The 26,809-nt window shown below is 48.2% G+C and overlaps 4 protein-coding genes across 4 annotated transcripts; 1 reads left to right on the top strand and 3 right to left on the bottom strand.

Moving 5' to 3' along the window:
• Window positions 1–1,884: 1,884 nt before the first annotated feature.
• Window positions 1,885–4,116, bottom strand: LOC132904227 (uncharacterized). The gene has a single exon (XM_060954145.1). The coding sequence runs from the start codon at window positions 4,114–4,116 to the stop codon at window positions 1,885–1,887; it is 2,232 nt and encodes a 743-aa protein (XP_060810128.1).
• A 548-nt stretch (window positions 4,117–4,664) lies between these two features.
• LOC132904032 (uncharacterized) lies at window positions 4,665–20,632 on the bottom strand. Its single transcript, XM_060953959.1, has 2 exons — window positions 19,595–20,632; window positions 4,665–9,689 (listed from the first exon to the last, which is right to left on the bottom strand). Exons 1-2 carry the CDS (start codon window positions 20,630–20,632, stop codon window positions 4,665–4,667), a joined length of 6,063 nt encoding a protein of 2,020 aa, XP_060809942.1.
• Window positions 20,633–23,155: 2,523 nt separating this feature from the next.
• On the top strand, window positions 23,156–24,556 carry LOC132904228 (tropomyosin-1, isoforms 33/34-like). The gene has a single exon (XM_060954146.1). It carries the CDS (start codon window positions 23,156–23,158, stop codon window positions 24,554–24,556), a length of 1,401 nt encoding a protein of 466 aa, XP_060810129.1.
• A 351-nt stretch (window positions 24,557–24,907) lies between these two features.
• On the bottom strand, window positions 24,908–25,783 carry LOC106139679 (uncharacterized). The gene has a single exon (XM_013341168.2). It carries the CDS (start codon window positions 25,781–25,783, stop codon window positions 24,908–24,910), a length of 876 nt encoding a protein of 291 aa, XP_013196622.2.
• Window positions 25,784–26,809: the final 1,026 nt, after the last annotated feature.

The following is a 26,809-nucleotide window of genomic DNA, read 5'->3' on the forward strand; positions in this document are numbered from 1 at the left end:
CGCGCGTCATTGAACTCTTCGTCCAACCGTTTCGGTCAGGGAAGATTATCCATCTCTCTGAGAGGTAGTCCTGGATGACCCGACGCAGGTAGGTCGGCACCCCATGGTATCGGAGTGCCTCCACAATGCAAGACCAGGGGAGGGAGTTAAAGGCGTTGGCGATGTCCAAAGACACCGCCACGACCACCTCACCCTGGGCAACCGCATCCTGCGCCAAGGACTTCACCCTCAGCACGGCGTGAATCGTCGACCGCCTCCGGCGGAACCCGTATTGGCGATCCGCCAGGTCCGGTCCGACTCTCTCCAGGTGCTCGACGAGGCGGTCAGCAATGACCCTTTCCAGCAATTTGCCGGCCTCATCGAGCACGACGAGGGGACGGAACCCGGTCGGAGAATCCGCCGGACGTCCCTCCTTCTGCAGTAGGACTAGTCGGCCCACTTTCCACGCCGCGGGAAACCTTCCCTGCTCGAAACAGGCTGTGAACAGCCCCCTCAGCCGTTCCCCCAGAACGTCCAGAGCGAGGACGAGGGCACGACCCGGAACTCCATCAGGACCCGGGGCGACGTTCTTCGCACGCAGCCGTGTAACGGCTGCAGCAAACTCATCCCGGGTCACCTCCGGGATCGCCTCCACGCCCTCGCTTCTTTCCGCCAGTGGCGGTGCCATACTGGGGGGCTGAAAGGCCGCTCCCTGCGGGAACAGAGCGGCCACCACCTCACCGAGGAACTGCGGATCCAAGGTCCGCGTCAGGGGGGCCGCATACGGCCGGAGCTTATTCCGGACCAGCCGATACGGGCGCCCCCAAGGATCGCGGTCCAAGGTACCCAGCAGCTCCTCGCGTGCTGCCTCCTTGGCAGACGCTATCGCGGTCCTCAGCGATCTCTTCGCCTCCACTAGTGTCGCGCACAAGGCGGCCTCTTCGGACTCGTCCCTGCGCCTTCTCCTCCGGTATCGGGCGTACTGGCGTCTAGCCCTGAAACAGGCTTCTCGCAGACGCGAGAGCTCGGGCGACCACCAGTACACCCACCTTCTGGGAGGACGAGTACTGGCCCGGGGCATCGAGGCGTCGCAGATTTCTGCTAACGCGCCCCGGAACCACTCGGTTTCGTCCTCTACCACCACATTCGCCGGCGCACGGGACCAACCTTTTACAATGGCCGCCTCGCGGAGAAACTCCTTGTCGAGGCGCTTCAGCTGCCACCTCGGGCCAGCCTCGTTCGGAGTTCGGCTTGGGCCGCTCGGAGCGACCGAGGACGCGGAGAGATCAAACCGTATGTAACGGTGATCAGAGAGCGTCTCCACGTCCTCCAACACGCTCCAGCCCTCGACACGGCGCGCTAGGTCTGGGCTCGCGAACGTAACGTCCGGTCGCGAGCTACCGTTCCATCGCACGCACGTGGGTGCCGTCCCCCGATTCACTACCGCTAGCCCGTTAGTGATGAGCCACTCCTCGATAAGTGCACCCCGCGCATCTGTTGCGGGGGATCCCCATGCCGTTGATTTGGCATTGAGATCTCCAGCAACCAGCACGGGGAGAGGGTGACTCCTCAGGACCAGCGCCTCGACCTGGGTCAGGAATGACTCGAACTCGTTGAGCGGACGGTTGGGCGAGAAATAAACTCCAACCACAACCAAGTCACCCAGACGAGCCGAGACCATTCCATGACCTCGCACGACACATGTAGGAGGCGAAGAGCTCGCCGAAGACACGATCGCCACCGCACTGTCTTCGTCCCGCACCCAGTTATCCCGGGGCGGGATGAAGTACGGCTCAGAGACCACCGCCACGTCTATCAACCACTGCGCCATGCTCTGACACAACAGGTCCTGTGCACTGGTGCAGTGGTTTATATTCGCCTGGAGAACTTTGAGGGCCATAATTATTAAGAGGCCCCCGTTTCCATCGCCTCGGCGCTCTGAGCCGCACGAGCAGGCTGCGTCTGGGCCGTAGCCGCGGACGCACCCCGCTTCCCACCTCTCCTTTTTTTATTTTGGCGCGTGCTGGAGCACGCCTTGCTCCCCACGCGGTGCCCCGTCGGCTTGCCTGCCCCCGCGCACAAGATGCACTTGGGGGCGGCATTGCACGCCGCGGCCTTGTGACCCGGCTCGCCGCACCTGTAGCACAGCAGGCTCCTGTCGGACTCGGCAGTGCACCGCTGCGAGACATGACCCGTCTCTAGGCAGCGGAAGCACTGCATGGGCCTAGCCGGCAGCAGTTTTACCTGCGCCGAAACCCATCCGACTAGGAGTCTGGTGCCGTTGGCGGTCAGCCGTTTGGCCGCCGCGATGGGACACCTTACCCAGGCCGTGCGAACGCCCGAGCGGTCCTCCCGAATGTCCCCGACTCGGATTTCCGATTCGGGGCATTGACCCGCACGAGCGATTGCGCTACATACCAAGGCTGGTGTGGCGGAGTCGCACAGCTCCAGCACGCGCACATCCACACTCTTTAGAGGCCTGGATACCTCTGCTACCTGAGGATCCAGGACCTCCTTCAATTTGGACGCCAGGAGGTTGGCCTTGTCGTCCTTTTCAGTGCCCGCTATCTCTAAGATGCGGGCACCGGTTGCCGCCTTTTTAAATTTGACCCCGGGTATACCCAGGGCGCCGAGGTCCACTTTATCCATGGCCAGATCCATGATCTGACCATATGTCGCTCCCCGCTTTTCCGCGTCCGGCCGCAGCCTGATCACAACCGCAGCCGACCGCGGTGGGCGGAGTTTGGGCGGTTGTGGACCCTTCTCTTTTTTGGCCGCAGCCTGGTTACCCCGGGGTGGGGCAGCGGCAGCGGCAGACTTCCTCCTGGCACCCTTCTCCGGCACCTTTTTCCAGGGCTCTTCGCTTGGCCCAGGAGCCGGAGGCAGAGCGGTTGGCCGTGACGCCGGCGCAGCCGTTACGGCTGCGTAGGATGATGAGTTGGCCGACCTCGTTGACGACCGTGGTGGAGTCACCAACGGTACCGGCTCAGGCGCCGTAGGGGCAGAGTTCCCTTTATTGCCCTTTCCCTTCCTACCCCGTTTGCCTTTGCCCTTTTTGGGCTTGGGTTCAGGGGTCGGTTGGGGGGGCGCCTTCCGCCACACGGCCGTACGGCTTGCCGGAGCCGGCACCGGCACCTCCTCCACATCGGTGTCGGAGACCGGGAGCATGTCGGCCACCGAGGCAGCCAACCCATCACCCGACGTCTCTTTCGCCGGCGTACGGCGTTTATCGGCTGCCAGTGCGGGCCGCAAACTTTTCGCCGGCAGGAGACGGTCCTGGAGGCCCTCAAAACGGGCGTCCAGTACAGGACTCATCGTGGAGAGAATGAGGCGCTGCAGCACCTCAGTCTCCTCCTGCCGGAATTCTGTCAAAGGGGCAGGCGCAAGGGCCGCCCGTTCGGGACGCTCACTATTAATGGCAGCTCTGAGCTGCGCCACTTCTTTCTCAAGTGAGGAGACCTTTGCTTCCATGCGCTCGCATATTACGCGCAGGCGCTCAGCCTCCTCACCTGTCGACCCAGAGCTCAGAGCCGACATCACCTTCTCTAGGGACGCCGCAGCGTCCTTCAGGCCCTTTTGAAAGGTACCCTTGAGGTTCCCTGAATGGGCCGCAATTTCCCGGATGATTTTTATATTGGTTGCGGCCTGGTCCCCAAGGGTGCCCTTGTCTGCGGGCGATGACGCCTGCAGCGTCTCCGCCTTTTTGGCCATCTCGGCCACCGCCTTTTCAGCCTCATCGCGCTTTGCCGCCACTAACTCCCGACGGGCGTCAGCGGACAAAGTCGACTTCGGCCGACCACCTTTTTTCGCCGCTTTCGCGGCCTTCATAATTGGCGCCTTGGGCGCTTTCGGTGCCGGCATTTCTGCACTGGCACCATCCTCCCCCTCACGGCCCCTTTTTGGAGCCCGCTGTCGGGGTTGCACCTCCAATAAGCTTTCTACGCTCACCCATTCCGCCTCGGAGAGTGAGCCAGCCTCTGGCTGCGACGTCAATATTAAGGGACTTGCGTCCCTATGTCGGTTCTTGCCCCCCCCAGATACGGTGGGGCAGCCCGCGCCCGAGGACGCGGGGAGGGATTCTCCGACCGCGGCGCGGCCGGTACCCTCCTGGGGTAGTGAAGTCTTAAGAAGCGACATATCATATATTTCCTTTTTTACAAGGGTTCGGTCCCTGAAAGATTGGGCGCTCGAGACGGGGTTCCCCCCCCGCCATTCATCCCCTAGGCACGCCCGACCGTGGGATTGGGGTTATTTTTTATTGAGGTTTTCTTCCTCGCGGCGCTGGCCATGATAGCACAGTACCCTCGGCCCCATCAGTTGGGGTAACGAGTTGCCCGACGCCGGCCGAAACCGGAACGCCGCGCGAAGAGTTGCGCCACATCCGCTCTCGTCTGAAAGCAGACAAGAGGGAGCGGCGCCCGACACGCGAGGGTCTAAATAAATAGACCCCGCCCACCAAAACACTCGCGAAGGCCCCACAGGGGACCCCGCTTTTGCGGGACATTGGCCAACAACAAACAAGACCCCGTCAATCGGGGAGTTATTTGCTGTCGCCCGGGGTGCACCGTCCCGTGTCCCTCGTCAGCCCACCGCTGTAACCGGATTCATTGGAATCAGGCAACAGAAGCAAGGCCTTCAAGAGACAGGGCACTCGAGGAGGTTTCCCGCACTTAGCACCCCATGTTTTAGGCTTCCTCCAGCCCCGCTTCGAAAGCGAGTATACTGTCCCTCGTTACGTCGTCACCGTTCCAGATCGCCATTTTGAGGTTGTAGTCCCTGATGGAAGCGTCGGTTGCTCTCTCTGCACGTTGGATAAAACGAGCTACTGCGTCGTTCTTTGTGTTATCCACGTAGTACACACAGGTCTTCGTGTGTCTGGAGATCGCAACCACCGCGTGCGGGACGCTCATAAGCAGATTGGATTTTTTTGATGTTGTACGTACAATCACCACTGTCTCGAACGTTCGACCTTGTGCTTCATGTATAGTAAGGGTGCAAGAGCCCGAGTTGGTTCCGTATCCCTGGCCAATTAGGAGTTCCTTCTCAGCCTGGGTGTGGGTAAGATACAATGTATCATTCAACTTCGGGATAACAGCCCCTCCATACTCCTTCAGCTTCAGGGAGCGCGTGAGATTTTTGGCCGAGTAGATGCCGCTATAGATTTCTCCTAGGGCATATGCCACGTCTTGCGGGTTTCTGTACGTACACAACAATTCTTTCGTGACAGACGTGATTTTGTGGGGTCTGCAGTATTTCAGAAGAAACAGGTTGTGTCGGTCGATATAGGGAAGCTGGTTTTGGTCTCCGATCAGCATGGTCTCGCTGGCTCCTGCGATCTTGATGGCCATTACTATAGATCCAAAATGATTCATTAGGGCTTCGTCTACCACGAGGCGGTTGCACGTTTCACCCTTCTTCATTCCGTTCACTAATAGTGAAGCCATGGTTCGAACTCGCTGTTTAGCTCGTTCTTCCCCGATCTTCGGTGTCAGTTTGTCCCTGAGATCTTTGACTGCTTCCCTTGTGGCGGTCACGATGAGGTCGCTTTCTATGTTGACATTAGCGACTACCCATGTGGTTTTTCCACATCCGGGCACTCCGTTCACCCATGTGAATGTTGGTACCGCCAAGCATTCCAGCCTGTTGCCTTCTGTCAGGTCCCCGAAGATGGTTTTAGCCATTTCGAGGATTCTGTCTTCCAGCATTACTCTGGTGCACTTGGCGACCACAACCTTCGGGTCTTTTGGAGGATTTATGGCCCGAATGTGGCCCTCCTCTTCCGGCTGGCTCTTTTCGAGTTCTATGAAGCCCTCGGTTGCGCAGTATGCCGCCATGTACTCCCCCAACGCCTTCCCGTGTATCACACGTTGTGCGTCGAGGTCGTAAACTGCAGCCTCCGCTTCCTCTAGCTTCACTTCGAGCGATTTTATGTTGCCACGCTTGTAAGTCCGCAATATTGCACTGCAGATATCTTCATTGACTTTGCGCGTGGCAACCGTTATCGCTATGAACTCTCGTAGAGCGTTCTCCATATGGGCCAGCTGATCGTTCGCCGGCTTCAGCCAGGGGGGGGTCACAAGTCCCATGTCCGCTCTGGTTCGCTGGGTGGTCTGCGTAACCTCTTGGCGGGACGTCGATGGGGTTGTGAATTTTGCCACTGCCGTTTCCTGTAGTACCGTTCTTCTGAGTTTGCTCATTTTCTCTCCCACTGGGCCTGCGATCGCCTGGGCCATTCGGTTTAGGAGCGAGGTGACCGTGGACTTCTTCCTATCTTCGTCCTGGTCGGTGACTATCCGCTTCGACTGGCGACTCTCCTCCTCGAGCGCTTGTTGCAGCCTCTCCGATCCGCTGGAGTCCCGAGATTGACTCGGAAGTCCCCCGCGATTCGCAGCGGCCTCGCTTTCGCCCTGTCCGCGTCTCAAAAGAAAACCGAGATCTTGACCTCTGTTTTCGTATACCACTACCTCGTGGTGTTGCGAGGCTGTAAGGGCACCCAGGTGGTCCCGGGTTTCGCCCGTGTGGTGAGACACTGCCATGACGTCCACGCTTAGCACTTTAGGAGTGTGAGTATCTCCCGTTCTCCAGTTCCCTATGTCCTTCAGCACGCTGCATACCTTCTGGAAGGCTGTGGAGTTGTCGTCAGTGGCGAACAGTGCGATGGTTTTGTTCTTCCTCCGCACTATCCGACACCGCTGACCCCCCACTGATACCGTTGGTAAGGCGTCGTAGATTTTACGACGCATGGTAGTTTTGCTTGTGCTTCCGTTCAATAGGAGACCGAGTCCCGGTGAGATGTAGACGTTTGTCTTCGCCCTGTCGTTGCAGAAGGCCACTCCCACTCGTTCCGAGTTGTTGTTCATGAACATGGCAACTCCTCGGACCCTGAGCCTGGGCTTGCCGGCCTCGGCAGAGTGCAAGAGATTTGGCAATAGGTCTTCGCTGCCAAATGAGCACTGCTGCCCTTGTGTGTGTGTGGTTTGTGTTTGTGTTTGTGTGTTCGAGGAGGGTTGCGCCTCGCCAGCCGTGGCCTTGTTGCGCTTTGTTGCGATTGCTGCGACTTCCTCGATGTATTTGAGGAAGTGGTCCTTTGTGCTTTTGTTATGGAGCAGGTCGCTCAGCACTTCCCTTCCCAACTTTTGGTTGCAGACACACTCCAGGTTGTAACGGGCAGTTTGAAACCTGGGGCAGTCGAGTATTATGTGCCATACCGATTCGCTGACGTTCGGGTCGCACTCGCATCCGGGACTGTCTTTCAACTTGAACCGGTACAAGTATTCTCCGAAGCCGCCGTGACCCGTCAGAATTTGAACGTGCAGGTGGTTTAGATTCGTTCCTCGCACGAAGCTGTAAGCTTTACTTACATCGGGGAAGAACGTTCTCGTTACCGCACCTTGGGAGGCAGTATCGAATCTGTCTTGCCATCTGGCAATAGATTCCTCCCTGATCTTTCTTCTGACGTATGACAGCGGGACTTCTGCGTAATCGGGAGAGAGATTCTCTTTCGAGGCTCCCTCTTTGGCAAGCTCGTCCGCCCTTTCGTTTCCTGCCGTGCCCACGTGGGCTCTGAGCCAGAACAGGCGAACCCTTCTCCCTCGCGACCGTATTACTGCTATGCTCTCTCTGATAGCCTTTGCCAGAGGATGGGTGAGCCGAGTACTGCACAACAATTCCAACGACGATCTTGAGTCGCTAAGGATGTTGATCGCTTCCTCTTCGCTCTCCAGCGCTCTGGACACCGCCCTGTGGAGTGCATACAATTCAGATTGGAACACGGTACACGTGGGGTCCAGGCTGAAGACTTGGCTGTGTATCTCCTTCCCACTTTCCCACCACGTTAGTGCCGCTCCCACCTTGCCCTCCATTTTACTCCCGTCGGTATACACCTGTGGGCCAGTAATCTGGAGGGCAGTTTGGGTGGCATCTGTCATATCCTCGAGCAGAGTGTACTCTAGTTCGATTTGAGAAGCCGGGTGTGGTAAATCTTTGGCTTTAACAATCTCCTCGAGTTTACGATGCGGTGGTAGGAAATCGACGGAGAGCCCTTTCTTCGCCTCGTATAGGGACGCAACTTCCTGGATTCTGAGATCGAGCGGTAGGATTCCCGCTAGGATTAACGCTGCCGGCAGTGACGTTGTTCTGTATGCCTTGCAGATCCTTTGCGCGAAACCCCTCTGGAGTGTGTCTAGCGCTTTTCTGTTTGTGATGTTCTCAGACGCTTTTGCCCATGCGCAGGCCCCATACGTTACGATAGGTTCTATCACTGCAACGTACAGGGTTCTGATGATTTCTGTGTTCAGTCCCCAGGTGACTCTCGCGGCGCATGTCAGTTGTTTGTATATGCTGGCCGCTTTTGTGCAGATGTTTCGCACGTGAGTGTTGAAGTTGAGCCACCTGTCTATGGTGAGTCCTAGGAGTTTAATCTCGTCGACCAGAGTCAGAGTCGTTCCGGACATGGTGATATGGGGGGGGGTGTACTTCAGTTTTTTTGTCAGCAACATGACTTGCGTCTTGTGTGCTGCGAAGTTCAGCTTGTTTTCCTTCCCCCACTCTACCGTCATCTCCAATACTCTGTTGACGCGATCCTCCATTCCCTCTACGGTCTTACCGGAGAACACCAGAACTCCATCGTCTGCGAACGCCTGGCAGTAAACTTCCTCTGACGATAGCCTATGCAAGAGGGGATCCAAGATAATGTTCCAGAAGGTAGGGCCCCCGATCGAGCCTTGAACACATCCTTTCGTGGTATCCCTTTCGCTGGTTTCTCCCGCATAGTTGACGACTATCTTTCTGTCCTTGAGGTATGAGTCCACCATCAGGTATAAGTTTTTGGGGCAGCGTCTGAGCCTCAGCTGGTTCATTAGAGCCGGCCACCACGCGTTGTCGAAGGCCCCCTCTATGTCCAGTGACACGATCAACACGGATCTCCCCGCTTCCTTTTCCGCATTGACGTGTCCGATCAGGTCATAGAGAGCGTCCTCTGTTCCGCGTTGCGGCAAGAAACCGTACTGCCTTGGATTGAGGGTTGGGAGTAGGTGCCACTGTAGTCTTCTCACAAAAAGCTTCTCTAACGTTTTCCCTAGCACTGATAACAGGCCTATTGGGCGATAGGACTTCGGGCTGGTGTAATCTTCTTTGCCCGGTTTGTTGAGAATGACTACATGTGCGATTTTCCACTGTTTGGGGAAGTAGGAGATGGCTAAGCACTTGTTGGCTATCGCCATGAACACATCCCGTGAGCAGCGGATCGCTCTGGCGCAGATGTCCGAGGTGAATCCGTCCGGTCCCGGTGCCTTCTTGGGGTTCTGCTCTTGCAGCACGGCCTCCAGTTCGGCTTCGGTGAATGGCGGGTCATCCTCTTTCAATTCTCCCAACCTCTCTTGAGGTGTTTCTTGTACAATTTTCCGGAGTTGAGTGTGGTGCGGGGTGTCGGTTTCCACCGTGTCGTCAGGGTAGAAAGTGTTCGCTAGTAGCACTGCCGACTGCTTGGGATCCAAAGTCTTTCCATCCGGTCCTCTAAGCAGTAGCTCCTCTTTTCTACCTGATGTTTTCCTGAGGACACGGTAGATTCCGTCCCACATGCTCTCTTTCTCCTGCTTTGTACAGAATTCCTTCCAACTCCGAGTTTGGGCCTCGGCAGATTGCTTGGCGTATAACGCCTTGGCCTCATTGTACTCTTGCAGCACGTGTTCCTTCCGGTGGGGAGCAGCGTTCTTGATCCTCTTACATACATACATACATACATACATAAAATCACGCCTCTTTCCCGGAGGGGTAGGCAGAGACTACCTCTTTCCACTTGTAGTGTAGCCCTAATTGTAATATGTTATACTATTATATACTATATACTTGATGATCAATAAATCAGTATCGATTCAGCTTTTGTTTAATTTACACGCATTCCCTCCTATATTAGATGGCGACCCTTGCCTAGTCTGTCTCCGCGCTCGCGACCCGATACCGCGCCTTTTAAGGACTACGGAATTTTATCATCGTGTGTGGCCGTGTGGCTCTCTGTGATCAAAAATGCATTTGGAAGAGTACAATAATAAGATTCGTGAAGCGATCACAACGCTATTGTTACACGGAGGAAATTTGGTAAATTTCACGAAAAATGGGTGCATCTCAATCTAACAAGAACGAGGATGTGGTGATTGCCCAAGTTGCATCTGGAGGGAGTAATACGACCCAATTCGAGAAATATATGAACACCAATAATATAATCTTGGTCTTACTGCTGGTTTTGGTGGCCACGGGCGGCCTGATATTCATATACAGAATTTTTAAAAATTGGCAGGGATTTGTGATACGACAAGAAGTTAGAGATGCAATATTGACCAGATATTCTAGTATCATACGACGGCAGCAGGATAGGGGTGATCCTGTGTTCCAGGCCTAGCGTGATTGACGATGACGACCAACTACGTGACTAGCAGACCCAGTCCTGATGTTCATCCTACTACGTGCGTTTTAAATCTCTCGGGTGTGTACAGTGTGATATATATAGTGATGCGTTACGTTAATAAAAATTAAGAGTTGTTGCGGTATAGAAGTCGGGACTGAGTGCGAATACGGCAGAATTTACGGATTACGATACCTACCTATTTAGTGGACATTAAGTAATTATACCTCTATATTAAATTACCAATATACTTATACGTTTTATACTTATATACAAATTATTCTTATCCATATTAAAGTGTTAAAGCTAAAGCATAATTGTGGTATAAATAATATTTCATAATGATAAGTACTTAACAAAATTATTACTTTACCGTGTATTGTTTACATAGCGATGTCCATATATGATACGTCTCGGTGCCACTACTACTGGAGCTCACGGGAATTAATATGGTACGTAATTTTATATTACTTTTTCTATTGCTATTTTATACTAAGTTATGGAAAGAGAATTATTAAAATGCTTGGAAGATATCATACAAATAAAGAAGTATTTGATTAAGAAAGGAAAATCTAGGTACAAGGGAAACGTTATAAAAAATAAATTAAGTGAGTCAGATTTAATTTTGAAACGTTGTGATAGTATTGTAAAAGTTTTGTGTCAAGAGAAAGGATTGAGTAGTAAAACAGTAGATAGTATTAACTCCATAACAACTGAAATTCGTAGTGTGTACGACAATATTAAACTTTTATGTTCAACTCCTAAAGAGGAAATAAGTAGTGATAGTGATAGTAATTATAGTGAAACTGCTGAATTTTTAGACTCAAAAATGGAGTTTGATTTGAAGACGGCCTGTGAGTTTATCTCTGTAATGAACAGTAATGAAAATAATACGAAAAACATGATTGACTCGATAGAAATGTATGCTGAAATGTTGTCCAATCCAGGAAAACAAATTTTGATAAAATTTGTGCTGAAAAGCAGACTTACAGAAAATGCTAAACTTCGTATGCAAAAGGAATATTCATCTGTAAGTGACCTTGTTAAAGACTTAAGAAAATTTCTTTTATCTAAAAAATCTTTTACATCAATTCATTCGCGATTGCAAAATGTTACTCAGGGTTGGCGTACAATTGATCAGTATGGGGCAGAAATCGAAAAATTGTTTTCCGATTTGACAATTTCGCAAGCAGAGGGTAATTCAGAAAAATACGCTGTTTTGAAACCTTTGAATGAAAAGTTGGCGGTGAAACGGTTTTCAGATGGACTGCGGGATTCCCGTCTGAGCACCATCATTACAGCTCGAAACTACGAGCATCTCAAGGACGCGATCCAGGCGGCTAAAGACGAGGAGGTAGCTGCAACGTCTTCGACGACGGCCTCAGCAGGTATCATGCAGATCTCGCGCCGTGGAAGAGGTATGTATCCTCAATATACTCGCATGCAGCATGGCAGATTCCAACATTCGAGGTATCAGCATAACAATGTAAGAAATTTTAGACAAGGAAATCAGTTTCGTGGCAGTCAAAACACTTCGTTTAACAATTTTAATAGAGGACATTTTAATAATAGAAGCGGTCAGAATCGTACTCGTTATAATACCCGTGGTAGGGGACATATGAAAAATTCTTCGAATCGTGGTTCGAATCATCGTGTATTTTACAATGAACAAACGAATGAGGAGGTTCAACCCGAAACATCTAGTACAAATGAATTAAAGTTTTTTCGATCTTAAACATAACATTTTGACTTTAGATGGTAAAACAAAATTTTTGTCTTTTTATGTTAATAGGAAATTACATTTTTATTTGGTTGATAGCGGTGCATCTTTATATGTCATAAAAAGAGATTCTTTACCTATAAACGTAACTTTAAATAAAGACGACACTATCGTGAACGGAATAGGCGGACAAATTCGTTCGGCAGGATATATTTATCTTAATTTGGAGCATAATAGTGATCATTCTAGAATAGTATTCAATCATAAGTTTTACGTATTCGATAGCATACCATTACAGGCAGATGGAATTTTAGGCTTAGACTTTCTGTGTTACTACGGTTCAAATATCAATCTGAGCTCAAATGTAGTCACTGTATCCCAAAACGGAATGGAATGTTGTTTGCCACTTTATGATTCAATCGATTATTCTAGAGAAGTGTTACTTATCCCAGCACGAAGCGAATCATTCCATCATGTTTATGTTTCTTCTAGTAGTGACAAGGATTATGTTGTTTATCCAAAGCAATTAGCGGAAAATTTGTTCATGGCAGGATCTATAGTTAGAGTAACAAATAATAGAATACCAATTAAAATATTAAACACCAATGAACATCAAATTGAGTTGCCTACATTTCAACCAGAATTACATTTGTTGTCAGATTACGATACATATAAATTCGAGTCTTGCTCAAGAAACTCAGAACGAGCAAAACGTTTATTAGATTTAATAAATTTAAAAAATTTAAATACTGAAGAACGAGATTCAATTCAACTTTTGTGTTCCAAATATGCAGATATTTTCTTTTTGCCAGGAGATAAGTTATCTTCTGCAAATGTTAATGAACAGTCTATTACATTAAAACCAAACACGACACCAGTTTATGTCAAGCAATACAGGTTACCACAATCTTTAAAAAAAGAGATAGACAATCAGATAAAAAATATGTTAGACAATGATATCATTGAGGAGTCTAGAAGTGAGTGGTCTAGTCCAATAATGTTAGTTCCAAAGAAATCGGATGGCAAAGACAAAAAATGGCGTTTTGTTGTTGACTACCGAAAATTAAATAATTGCATTGTTGATGATAAATTCCCGTTACCCAATATAACAGACATATTGGATTCATTAGCAGGTTCAATTTACTTTACACATTTAGATTTATATCAAGGGTATTTTCAAATAAGCTTAGATAAAGACAGTAGAAACTGCACATCGTTCACAACGAGCACAGGAAAGTACCACATGAAAAAATTACCCATGGGATTGAAAACTAGCCCAAGTGTTTTCAGTCGTGTAATGTCTATAGCGATGTCAGGATTAAACTATGAAAAATGTTTCATATATTTAGATGACCTTGTAATTTTTGGCCGTAACCTTGAAATTCATAATCGTAATTTAACAGATGTGTTTGAAAGGCTTCGAAAAATTAATTTGAAATTAAATCCTCAAAAATGTGTATTCTTAAAGAAAGAAATACTGGATCTAGGACATTTGGTTTCTGAAAAGGGTGTACTTCCTGACCCAGCTAAAATTGAAGTAGTTAAAAATTATCCAAAACCTACTAATACCGACGAAATCAAAAGATTTGTAGCCTTTTGTAATTACTACCGTAAATTTATAAAAAAATTTGCTGAAATAACTGCACCTTTAAACAAGCTTACAAGGAAAAATGAAGTATTTAAGTGGACGGAAGAGTGTACAGTTGCATTTGAAAAATTAAAGGAAAAATTAAGTTCACCCCCTGTTTTAGATTTTCCGGATTTTTCCGAAGGTAATGAGTTTATTTTACAGACTGATGCTTCCGGTATTGCTGTCGGAGCAGTGTTGTGTAATAAAAATATGAAACCTATAGCTTATGCCAGTAGACCCTTAAACAAAGCGGAATTAAATTACCCTACGATTCAGAAAGAATTACTTGCTATAGTCTGGGCAATAAAGTATTTTAGACCATATTTATACAATAGAAATTTTACAATTTTAACAGATCACAGACCATTAGTTTACTTATTTTCAATGAAAGACCCATCCAGTAGACTTTTAAAATTCAGACTTCTTTTAGAAGAATACGATTTCAAGATTAACTATATAAAAGGTAAAGATAATAGTGTTGCAGATGCTTTGTCTAGAGTTTATATTACGTCAGATACATTGAAAAGCATGAACGAAGACATTATAATGGTTTTGACTAGGAGACAACGTAAAAATTTGGAAGAAAGTAGTGAAAGTTCTATTTTAAGTAATCCCACTGATGAAAGGTCTGATCAGCCTCGAGTTGTGGAATTGTTTAAAATACCGAACGATTACATGGAATTGACTTTTATAGAAAAAAAGGATTTAGATAAATTGAGGAGCAAAAATAACGTAGATTTAGAAAAAGAATGTTTCATTTATTGCAAAATAAAGAATACTATTTATATAAACATTGACTTTAGGGCACATTTTACGCGAGCCGAATTTGTGACTAAGTTAATGGAATTTTGTAAAATAATCAAAGTAAAAGAACTATGCATAGTAAAAAATAATGAGATAAAAACATTCATAAATGATTTGTTACAAGAAATAAATAATAGAACGAATTGGACCGGTCCACGATTTTATATAATAAAGAGTGTTAAGAGAATAGAGAATGACGAAGACAAACAGTATATTTTGCATGACTTCCATTTGTTACCAACCAGTGGACATGCTGGAATTCGTAGAATGACTAATAACATTAAGAGGTTATTTTTTTGGCCTGGTTTAGATAAGGATATTAAGGATTTTGTAAATAAATGTAGCAAATGTCAAAAAATGAAGCATTGTAGATATACCAAGGCGCCAATGGAGATAACTACAACTGCTTCCAATGCTTTTGAGAAAATTTATTTAGACCTTTGTGGACCTTTAGAGAGAGACTCAGATGATAATCGCTATATCTTGACAATCCAATGCGAATTAACAAAGTTTGTCGAAGCTTATCCTTTAAAAAATAAAGAGACGGTAAGTATTGCACATGCGTTTGTCAATAATTTTATACTTAGGTTTGGAATACCAGATACTATTGCAACAGATCGCGGAACGGAGTTTGTCTCATCTACAATGGAACAGGTTTGTAATTTATTAGGTATAGAAAAGTTAACATCTACAGCTTACCACCACGAATCGCTAGGAGCTATTGAAATTTCTCATAAGAGCCTAGGTGCGTTTTTACGCATACATTGTGATGATCAAAAAGATACGTGGAGTCAATGGCTTCCATTTTGGTGTTATAGCTACAATAATACTGTTCACACAGAGACGAACTACACACCGTTTGAATTGGTATTTGGTAAACCTAGTAAAATTCCCTGTAGAGTTAGAAATAATAATAATATAGAACCCTTGTATAATCCAGAAAATTATCCTTTACATTTAAAGCATCGTTTACAAGTATCTCTTCAAGATGCTCGTAAGAATTTAATTTATAGTAAAGAAAAGAGGAAATGTTTATATGATAAAACATTAAATGATGTATCATATAATACTGGAGATTTAATATTAATTAAAAATGAAGTAGGTAAAAAGTTAGATTGTAAATTTTTCGGTCCTTTTACTGTCATAGAAGATTTAGGATGTAATGTGAAAATTGCAAAAGATGATAATAAAGTAGACGTAGTACACAAAAATAGGACAAAAAGGTTTATTATGTCATATCAATAATACATCGTTAAGTACTTACATTATGTTAACATTTATTAAATATGTAAAAAAAAAAAAAAAAAAAAATTGTACTTACCTTGTAAAATGTAGTCGTCAACAGTATACCTAAATACATACCTATATCTATAATATAATCGTCTAATATTAAGATTATCTGTGTTGTTTAGCACATAGGTATACTTTGTATTAATTAATATTCTTACAGTAGGTAATTTTCGTCGACGAAACCTACACGAATACCTATATAACATTGTATTTGTTTATAATCATAAAAATAAAACTAATATTTTTATTTTTATTCTTTTTGCACCCCCGTGGTGTAGTGTAGCCCTAATTGTAATATGTTATACTATTATATACTATATACTTGATGATCAATAAATCAGTATCGATTCAGCTTTTGTTTAATTTACACGCATTCCCTCCTATATTAGACACTTGCCACGATCTCTGCATACTTCTTTCGCTTCGTCCACATTCATAACTCTCTTCATACAAGCTCGGCGGTTTCGGGTACTTTTGACCTGACCCTTTACCAGGACGTCCTTAATTTGATCAAGATACGTTCGTCTAGGTCTTCCCACTCCGACCTTTCCCTCCACACTCTCCTTGTATATCTGCTTAGTCAACCTGCTTTCATTCATCCTCTCCACATGACCGAACCATCTTAACATACCCTTTTCTATTCCTGTAACTACATCTTCTTTCACATCACAACATTCCCTTATCACGCTGTTCCTTATCCTGTCACTCAATTTCACACCCATCATACTCCTTAACGCTCTCATTTCCACTGCATTTATTCTGCTTTCATGCTTCTTTTGCCATACCCAACTTTCACTCCCATACATTAATGTCGGGACCAACACGCCCCTGTGCACAGCCAGTCGAGCCTTTTTGGATAGTTTCTGACTGCTCATAAAGGCATGCAAAGCTCCATTCACCATGTTCCCCGCGTTCACTCTCCTTTCAATATCACTATCATACTTGCCATCTGATGTAAACTTTGATCCTAGATATACAAACTCTTTCACTTGCTCCACTTTTTCTCCTCCAATCAAAATATTACATGCTGTCATTTCTTTCTCCATTTCAAAAACCAGTGTTTTAGTTTTACTTACGTTCACTTTCATTCCTTTCTCTTTTAAAGCTTCATGCATACAGTTTACCATCTCCTGTAACTCCTCCGCTGATGACGCCAGTATAACCTGATCGTCGGCATAGAGCAGACATTTGACGAGTAACTCATTCATCCTTAATCCACTTTTAGACTCTTTCAAATCTGTCAAACAGCTATCCATAAATAGGTTGAACAGCCACGGTGACGCAACACATCCTTGCCTAACGCCTTTCTCAATCTTAAACCACTCAGTGTGCGCTCCGTTTATCCTGACACAAGCACTCGAATCCTCATATAAGGATTTCAGTGCTCGTATTAAGAGACTGCTCACCCCATGCATAGAAAGTGCTGACCACAATTCATTCCTCTCAACTCTGTCATAGGCCTTTTCCAGATCTACGAATGTGCAATAGACTTTTTGACTCTTGGCCAAAAACTTTTCGGCTATGCACCGCAAGGAAAAGACCTGATCAGTACATCCCATTCCCTTTCGAAATCCCGCTTGAGCATCCCATATTTTGTCATCAGTTTCATTCCTGACTCTATTAATCAATACCTTAGCATACAATTTGCCGACGACGCTAAGCAGGCTTATACCACGATAATTTTTGCAGTCCAGCTGTGACCCTTTTCCTTTGTAAAGTGGCACGATAACAGCCTTACACCAATCTTTTGGTACTCGGCCGCTTCTCCAACACAAATTGAAAAGGCAGTACAACTGACTAGCTACTACGCCTTTTCCTGCTTTAAGCATCTCGACCGACACTCTATCACACCCAGCAGCCTTTCCCGCTTTCATACTCTTAAGTGCTTCCACAATTTCGAACATTTCAATTTCGCCTTCCATCTCATTCTCTTTTTCTTCGCTATAGCAGAAATCTTTCTTATTTCCTTCCTTTTTTTCAAATAAACTTTCAAAATAGTCCTTCCATATCTTTAGTACACATTCTTCTCCTTTCACAACGCTACCATCCTGGCATCTGATCCTAGTCAGCTCTCTGGTTATAGTATTTCCTCGGGCTGACCTTACGGATTTCCAGAATACTTTCAGATTTGACTGAAAGTCTTCTGATAGCCTTTTATCAAAATCCTCTTTATACTCTTCTTTCTTTCTAATCACAGCTTTCTTAACCAAATCTTTCATTTTCTTATATTCCTTACGTGCTTCATTCACATCTTCATCTATAACCTCTTGCATTCTTAAGTTAGCTTTTGCTGCTAACAAATCCAGCCATGCTTTCTTCTTTAATCGCACAAGTTCTTGCACATCTTTACTCATCCACGCATTTTTGTGATTTTTTCCTTTCCTTCTTCTACTTTCACCACACACTTCAACAGCTACTTTCACAATTCTTTCTTTAAATTCCTTCCATCCATCTTCAATATCGCTCATTTCCTCTAAATCTTCAAATTCATCCTTCAGTCTATTAATATACTTCTTACCTACATCCATATCTTGCAAATTTTCTACTTTTACTCTTTCCAAAGCGCTGGTTTGCTCCCTTACCCTGTGCCGCCAGCGATTGAAGATACCCCTTATCCGGGATATCACCAGTAAATGGTCCGAGTCAATGCCAGCACCGCGATATGCACGGGTATCCAGCACTTTGTTCTTCAATCTTTCATCTACAATCACAAAGTCTATCATACTTTTTAAAATACCTTCCACTCTTGTGTAGGTGTGGATCTCTTTATGTTGAAACATTGAGTTCGACACAAAAAGATCCCACTCTAGACAAATTTCTAATACACTTCTTCCATTATCATTCACCTTTTCGTCACCAAACGCACCAAGCACCTTTTCATATCCATCACGCTTTACACCCACCCATCCATTAAAATCACCTAACATAATAATCTTCTCATTTGGCTTGGTAACTTTCAATACTTCTCTTACACTATTCCAGAACTCCTCGTTTTCGCTTTTTGCTGATGTTGTACCCCTCGAACCCACATCCCAAGGTGCATAAACACCTAGAACGAAGATCCGAGTGATTCCAACTTTCAGCCTAATCCATAGAAGACGAGGGCTGACACACTCATACTCATTCACGCACTCAGCCATTCGTGCAGAAAGAATTAGACCGACCCCTTGACAGCCTCGGCTGGTACTGGAAATTCCAGACCAATACGCCGTGTAAGGGCCGTGCTGCGTCGTGTCGCATCCTTTCCGCTTCGTTTCATTCACGCACAACACATCCAAACGTCTTCCATCCATCATCTGGCATACTTCCTCAATCTTATCCTTCATTCCTCCTCTTACATTCATCGTCGCAAAGCGGCTTTCAGCAGACCGCATACCGCTCCCGCCGGGAACGAGACGTGATGGGGTGCGGACACCATCGCCGCCATCTAGGTGCTCTTTCAAAAAATTTGCATCCATGCGATTCCCACGAGACGCTAGGGAAAAATTTTGTCCGCCCCAGCAGAGCCCCGCATGCCAGGGTAAGGCTAGCCATTACCTGGGGGTCGCCCAACCCCATGGCGGAAGTGGCACGCTCGAGACTAGGCTCGCCCCTAGCCATGCATCCATCGGCGCGGCAGACCTTAGATTGGCAGGGATTTACATTAAAGAGGAATCCCAAGTCTATCCCTTAGTCGGCTCTTACGACATCCGTGGGAAAGAGATGGAGTGGTCCTATTCTTTTGTAATGGTGCCGGGAACCACACGGCAAATCCTCCTCCTCTTCTTCTTACGAACTTGATCCTCTTCTTCTTACGAACGAGATCCCTTTTGAGCTGTTCAATCTCTTCCGTCCACCAAGGGAAGGGGGAACCTCTGCGCTTTTTGCCTATCTTCGGTATCGAGCTTTCGCACGCTTCCCGAATTGCTGTTGTGTAGGCATCTGTCAGGATATCCATTTCCTGTCCACACACTACCTCTTCTACTCCGGCGGGTGTGATGTTCCTCTCCGCTAGTAAAGACAGGAGTGTCTCGTCGAACGCCGACCAGTTCGCCTTTTTGGTGTTGTATACTCTGGTAGTAGGGGCTGCCGCATGTTGCAGCCGCACTCCTAACTCCAGTGTGCACGTGATGGCGTTATGGTCTGATGTGATCAGCGCTCTGTCGACTTTCCAATTCCTGATCTTTCCCAGCAGTGAAGAGCTGCACGCTGTCACGTCTACTATGCTGGTGCATAGCACGTCTCTTCGCCAGACTTCGAAGGTCGGAGTGTTTCCGGTGTTGAGGATGTGGTATTCCATTTCGTTGATAAAAGCGCAGTATTCCGTCCCTCTCTCGTTCTCGGATTCGCTGCCCCACCAGTGACTCCAGGCGTTTACATCTCCCGCCAGTAATACGTTAGGCGTGTTGAGCGATTCGCATACTGCCTTGGTTCGCGCAATGTAAGGACCTATATCGGCTGTCCCGTCGAAGTATACTGAGACTACTCCAAGCCTGAAGCTGCCTGATTCCAGTACCGCTGCGGACTCCGTCTCGGACACCAGCTGTGGATCATGTGTGATCCTAAACTGGTCTCCGAATACGTATATCGCTGCTTTTACCGGGTTTCGGCTGCTGATGTTCGAGGAGCACTGGATTACTCTAGTGCCGGGGTACTGCTTCACTCTGCCGCTGGATCCGGTGTACGGTTCCTGCACCAAAGCGATAGCGATTCCCTTTTCCTCTGCTACTTTGAGTAGCTCGGCTGTGGCTATCTTGGAGCGCTGGAGATTGATTTGTACAATTCCCAGCTTCGTCCCTGTCTCCTCTCCGGGAGCGCCAGGTCCATTCATGTGGCTGCCTTTAGCAATACGCTATCTTGGAACGCGCTAGTCTATCCCACACTTCTCTCTCCGGGCATTCGTCGCTGAATGCCATGTGCGGGAAGACGTTCTGTGCCTTGGCGTCTTTGCAGTTCTTGCACCTTGGTGGTCCTTCCTCCAGCCTTGTTTTGCACTCTTGCCAAGAGTGGGCGCCGCCGCAGTAATTGCAATACTGCGCCGACTCCCGGCAGAGTGCCTTGGGATGTCCGTATCCAAGGCATTTGGCGCACTGTATTAGCGGGGACTGGTCTTCCACGGTTCTCCTTTGGATCGCTATGTGGACCGCCCCCGCCTCTAGCATGCGCTTGTGGAGTAGAGGTGCTACCTCGAGTACTGCATGGCACTGTAGCGGGTTCCTCGTTCGCTTTCGGTACCTCAGACGGATGTGTTGGTGGTCGCCAGGCAAGTCTTCAAATAACTTTTTATTCTGTGCCTTTATGTGCTCGACCATCTCTTCGTCCTTGAGGTATGCCATCACGTTATTGACCTTTACGAGCGGGTTCTGCGGTTTCGCCTCCTGAACCTTTAACGCCGAGTTTGTCTTTATTTGTTGTTTGAGCCGGTTTACGTCTTCCTTGTTCTCGCAGCTGAGCAAGATCTTGCTGTTTCGAGCCTTCCTCACTCGATCCACTACCACACCGGTGTTTTTAAAGTCCAGTGTTTTTGTGATTGCCTCTAGAACCTTCTCGCCCGTGTTGTTGGGGTCGGCGCTAGAGACAATCAGTGTGTGGTTCGGGTTTTTGGTCGGCTTGGGTGGTACGCTTCGCGCTACCGCAGCATAGGTTCTGCTCAGCTGCGGGTTTTTGGCAGGAAGGGGGGCATTTTTTATGGTTGAGTTGTACCACTCCATCGTTCGGCGACTGTTTGTGGCGATCTCGGACACTTCCGCCCTGATCGGGTTTAGAATCCCTTCCAGGTGTGCGGCGGTATCCGCCAGTGCCAGCTCAGTCCCCAAACCTTGGCGGGCGTCTGTGCCGTGTGCAGAGTTAGCCTGGGTTACGTCCTTCACCTCTTCGACCCCGTCCAGTATTTTATTGGCTTTGGTCATCAGGGGAGCTGTTACTTCGCGGATCTCCTCCCCAATCTCCTCCATCGAGACAAGTCTGAGGCTGCGGACTTCTTGAAGCATCCGCTCCATGTCCATCCGCAGCTCAATGACTTCCTCCTTAAGCTCTTTATAGGAGGGTTCTTCCTGTCGCTGCTGCTCTGGAGATTGAGATTGGGGAGCAGTCTCTCCTTTTTCCCTGATGGTGTCGCCTTTAAGATAGTGGATTTCTGTTACCAGAGATCCGACGGTACTGGTGAGTCGTTCTAGGTGGTCCATGACTTTTTTGGACCCCGCTGGTCTTGCAGGTGCAGTCCGGGTCCTCCTCAAGAGGCGGCGCTTGTGTATCTTAGCGCTGTTGGCTGGCTTATTCGGTGGTTCGGCTGTTGTTTGGTGGCTGATTTCAAGATTTGCGGCCTTCACCGATTTGGTGACCACTCCGTCCATCTCGAAATCGAGCCAGCTCTGAATTCTTTGGACTGATCCATAAGTCCCTTTGAGGGAGTCGGCCATGTCCTTAATTCGCGCCTCGAATTTTGCCTGCTGGTCTTCCAGCGCTTTGCGGTGCAATCTCTCTACGCAGACAGATCTTTTTAGTTCTCTCGTCCGGTTAGGTTAGGTTAGGTTAGGTTAGGTTGGGGTGCTAAGTGCGGGAAACCTCCTCGAGTGCCCTGTCTCTTGAAGGCCTTGCTTCTGTTGCCTGATTCCAATGAATCCGGTGACAGCGGTGGGCTGACAAGGGACACGGGACGGTGCACCCCGGGCGACAGCAAATAACTCCCCGATTGACGGGGTCTTGTTTGTTGTTGGCCAATGTCCCGCAAAAGCGGGGTCCCCTGTGGGGCCTTCGCGAGAGGCGTGGTCTATTTATTTAGACCCTCGCGTGTCGGGCGCCGTTCCCTCTTGTCTGCTTTCAGACGAGAGCGGATGTGGCGCAACTCTTCGCGCGGCGTTCCGGTTTCGGCCGGCGTCGGGCAACTCGTTACCCCAACTGATGGGGCCGAGGGTACTGTGCTATCATGGCCAGCGCCGCGAGGAAGAAAACCTCAATAAAAAATAACCCCAATCCCACGGTCGGGCGTGCCTAGGGGATGAATGGCGGGGGGGGAACCCCGTCTCGAGCGCCCAATCTTTCAGGGACCGAACCCTTGTAAAAAAGGAAATATATGATATGTCGCTTCTTAAGACTTCACTACCCCAGGAGGGTACCGGCCGCGCCGCGGTCGGAGAATCCCTCCCCGCGTCCTCGGGCGCGGGCTGCCCCACCGTATCTGGGGGGGGCAAGAACCGACATAGGGACGCAAGTCCCTTAATATTGACGTCGCAGCCAGAGGCTGGCTCACTCTCCGAAGGCGGAATGGGTGAGCGTAGAAAGCTTACTGGAGGTGCAACCCCGACAGCGGGCTCCAAAAAGGGGCCGTGAGGGGGAGGATGGTGCCAGTGCAGAAATGCCGGCAACGAAAGCGCCCAAGGCGCCAATTATGAAGGCCGCGAAAGCGGCGAAAAAAGGTGGTCGGCCGAAGTCGACTTTGTCCGCTGACGCCCGTCGGGAGTTAGTGGCGGCAAAGCGCGATGAGGCTGAAAAGGCGGTGGCCGAGATGGCCAAAAAGGCGGAGACGCTGCAGGCGTCATCGCCCGCAGACAAGGGCACCCTTGGGGACCAGGCCGCAACCAATATAAAAATCATCCGGGAAATTGCGGCCCATTCAGGGAACCTCAAGGGTACCTTTCAAAAGGGCCTGAAGGACGCTGCGGCGTCCCTAGAGAAGGTGATGTCGGCTCTGAGCTCTGGGTCGACAGGTGAGGAGGCTGAGCGCCTGCGCGTAATATGCGAGCGCATGGAAGCAAAGGTCTCCTCACTTGAGAAAGAAGTGGCGCAGCTCAGAGCTGCCATTAATAGTGAGCGTCCCGAACGGGCGGCCCTTGCGCCTGCCCCTTTGACAGAATTCCGGCAGGAGGAGACTGAGGTGCTGCAGCGCCTCATTCTCTCCACGATGAGTCCTGTACTGGACGCCCGTTTTGAGGGCCTCCAGGACCGTCTCCTGCCGGCGAAAAGTTTGCGGCCCGCACTGGCAGCCGATAAACGCCGTACGCCGGCGAAAGAGACGTCGGGTGATAGGTTGGCTGCCTCGGTGGCCGACATGCTCCCGGTCTCCGACACCGATGTGGAGGAGGTGCCGGTGCCGGCTCCGGCAAGCCGTACGGCCGTGTGGCGGAAGGCGCCCCCCCAACCGACCCCTGAACCCAAGCCCAAAAAGGGCAAAGGCAAACGGGGTAGGAAGGGAAAGGGCAAGAAAGGGAACTCTGCCCCTACGGCGCCTGAGCCGGTACCGTTGGTGACTCCACCACGGTCGTCAATGAGGTCGGCCAACTCATCATCCTACGCAGCCGTAACGGCTGCGCCGGCGTCACGGCCAACCGCTCTGCCTCCGGCTCCTGGGCCAAGCGAAGAGCCCTGGAAAAAGGTGCCGGAGAAGGATGCCAGGAGGAAGTCTGCCGCTGCCGCTGCCCCACCCCGGGGTAACCAGGCTGCGGCCAAAAAAGAGAAGGGTCCACAACCGCCCAAACTCCGCCCACCGCGGTCGGCTGCGGTTGTGATCAGGCTGCGGCCGGACGCGGAAAAGCGGGGAGCGACATATGGTCAGATCATGGATCATCATAAGTTTATCTGGAGCCAATCTCCGAGGAGAACAAGAAACTGGGGGGCCTGGAGTGGTTCTTATGTAATGAACTGTGTTGTGTTTAGGCGAATGTGGTGTACCAGCAGGTCGAGTTATTTGTGGAAACTCACCGAGAATGTTGAAATACCTCCCTTCGCCAGTCAAGACCTTAACACTTGGTACGGCTGATTCTGTAAAAGAAATACTAGCAAAAGTTGAAACATTGGTGCTGCTGTCAATTAAGCGTCTATTTCTTATGTCTACAACTAAATTATAAAAACTAAGAAAGTCCACACCAATGATTGCCTTGGTAACGTCGACGAAGTCCAAGATTTAAATTCAACTGTACTGAACCGTAAGTGTTTATTGTAGATCCGTTGGCTGCACACAACTCATAGTTTGATTTAGCACGTCGTTCATTGATCATGTACCTCGGTATGATGCATAAGTCACTTCCGGTATCAATGAGGAATTGAACTTTGGATCTGCTATCAACCACGAACAAGCGACCAGTCATTTGCGGGCAATCGTCAGTCGCCATTACCGACTGCCCTGGGAGTTTTCCGCTTTAAAATCGCAGGGGGTGATGCATTTCCTGGCTTTGCCTCCAAATTTAGCATGGTACCAGCACAGTGGTTGCTTCCTATAGCGCGAATTGGATCGGCTGCGGTTGCGGTTACCATAATTGGATCGATTCTGCGATCTGGAACGGTTATGGGCTGTCAGGGCTTTCACCTGCCTAGTAAGCTCCGCAATCTGTTTCGCCATATCTTCCATAGTTATGGCGGAATGATTTAAAGAAGACGTGGATGCTACCGTAGGCGCTGGAGGTGCGATGTCCTGGATACGGTCTGCTAAATCTGCTAAGGTTTCTATTGGTGATGAGGCTTGCGAAGCGATGACCTGCTGCATGTTGTGAGGAAGGCGGCTAGTCCAGATAGTCCTCACAAAATCTTCGGGAACGCCGGGTCCAGCCAAGTGTTGGAGGTGTCGAAGAAATTGGGATGGCTTTCGATCACCAAGCTCTTCATGCATAAGGAGTTGCTTGACCTTCTTCTCCTTTGAGGCCGACAAACGCTTTATGAGTTCACTTTTAAGCTTTTCGTATTTGTTGGTAGCCGGAGGGGAAACAATAATATCTTCAACTTCTGCAGCATATTGGTTGTCTAACTGAGATATAACATAATAAAATTTTGTCGTATCAGCGGTGATGTTAGATATTAGGAATTGGCCCTCCAACTGCGCGAACCAAATCATAGGTTTATCTGGCCAAAATGGTGCAATCCGAACTCCGACTCGGTAGATGTCCGATGGTACCGTGGAAACGCGCGCTTCGGTAGTGTCGCGTTGACCAAAGTCCGGTGCGCTTTTTTCTCGTTGTACCGACTTCATTGATTCTTCGCTATCACTTGCCATTTACTGTGGTTCTTTGGACGGGGTCACCAGTTTAGGTATAGCCAAAAGATAGGAGTTACCTTGATTGTAATTGTGTGTCCGGTGTAGGTAGCAAATAAATCACTTAACTCACGGAAATGTTTATATAGTTTATTTAACAGAAGGCAAGATAAAAGCACAGTGAATAGCAAGATAGAATTTAAAGATCACAGCACAGATAGAAAGAAAAGTTCGTAAGATAAGCTATAGAAAAGATAGTTCAGCCAATTGCGTACGTGCGTAATAATGTAAACAAAGCGTTAGCAATGAATGTACAAGCGACGTGAGCTTCGCGTCAGGATATGATCTCGACTAGCCGATGGTCAGCGACGACGGCCGAGGAATGCGCTCGCGCAACGCCCAGCGAAACCGGTTTTGATCTACGGGGATAATACGCGTTTCCATAAGACCGCGACTACAACTGACTGGTACACGGCACATCCGATACGATATTCAATATTGATATCATGTATATTAGGATTTAGATTGTAAATATAAAGTGTAAACATTATTAATATTTAGAATTAGGAAAGTGTATATATTGTAAATAAATAAATTGTAAATATAAAATTTGTTAAGGTTTAAATTATAAAATATAAACTTGTATAAATAAAATAGTAAAATGTATAATTGATATATGTATATACACATGCAAGGTAGGTCACCTACAGGTTCGATTTTCATTTTAAGGCACATCATTGTGTATTTTTCGCGGCTACTGTAGAATATTGGACAGTGTTCTAAAAGGTGGTGCACATCCTGAGGAGTCTCGTCGTCGCAAGGACAACGATCGTCCTCAGTTATTTTGTATTTGTGGAGATATGATTTGTGGTATCCGTGTCCAGTTAGGATTTGTGTGATGGTGAAGGAGATTTTTACAAATTTTCTGAAATCGGCTATTGCATGTATGGATGAGAAAAAAGATTTTGTGATGGCCCCTTGTGGGGCCGCCTCGTATTCACACTACCAAGCGTCTAAAGTGCGCTGACGCAGAAGTCGCTTGGCGTG

This window comes from Amyelois transitella, chromosome W (assembly GCF_032362555.1).
Source record: "Amyelois transitella isolate CPQ chromosome W, ilAmyTran1.1, whole genome shotgun sequence".
NCBI lineage: Eukaryota > Metazoa > Arthropoda > Insecta > Lepidoptera > Pyralidae > Amyelois > Amyelois transitella.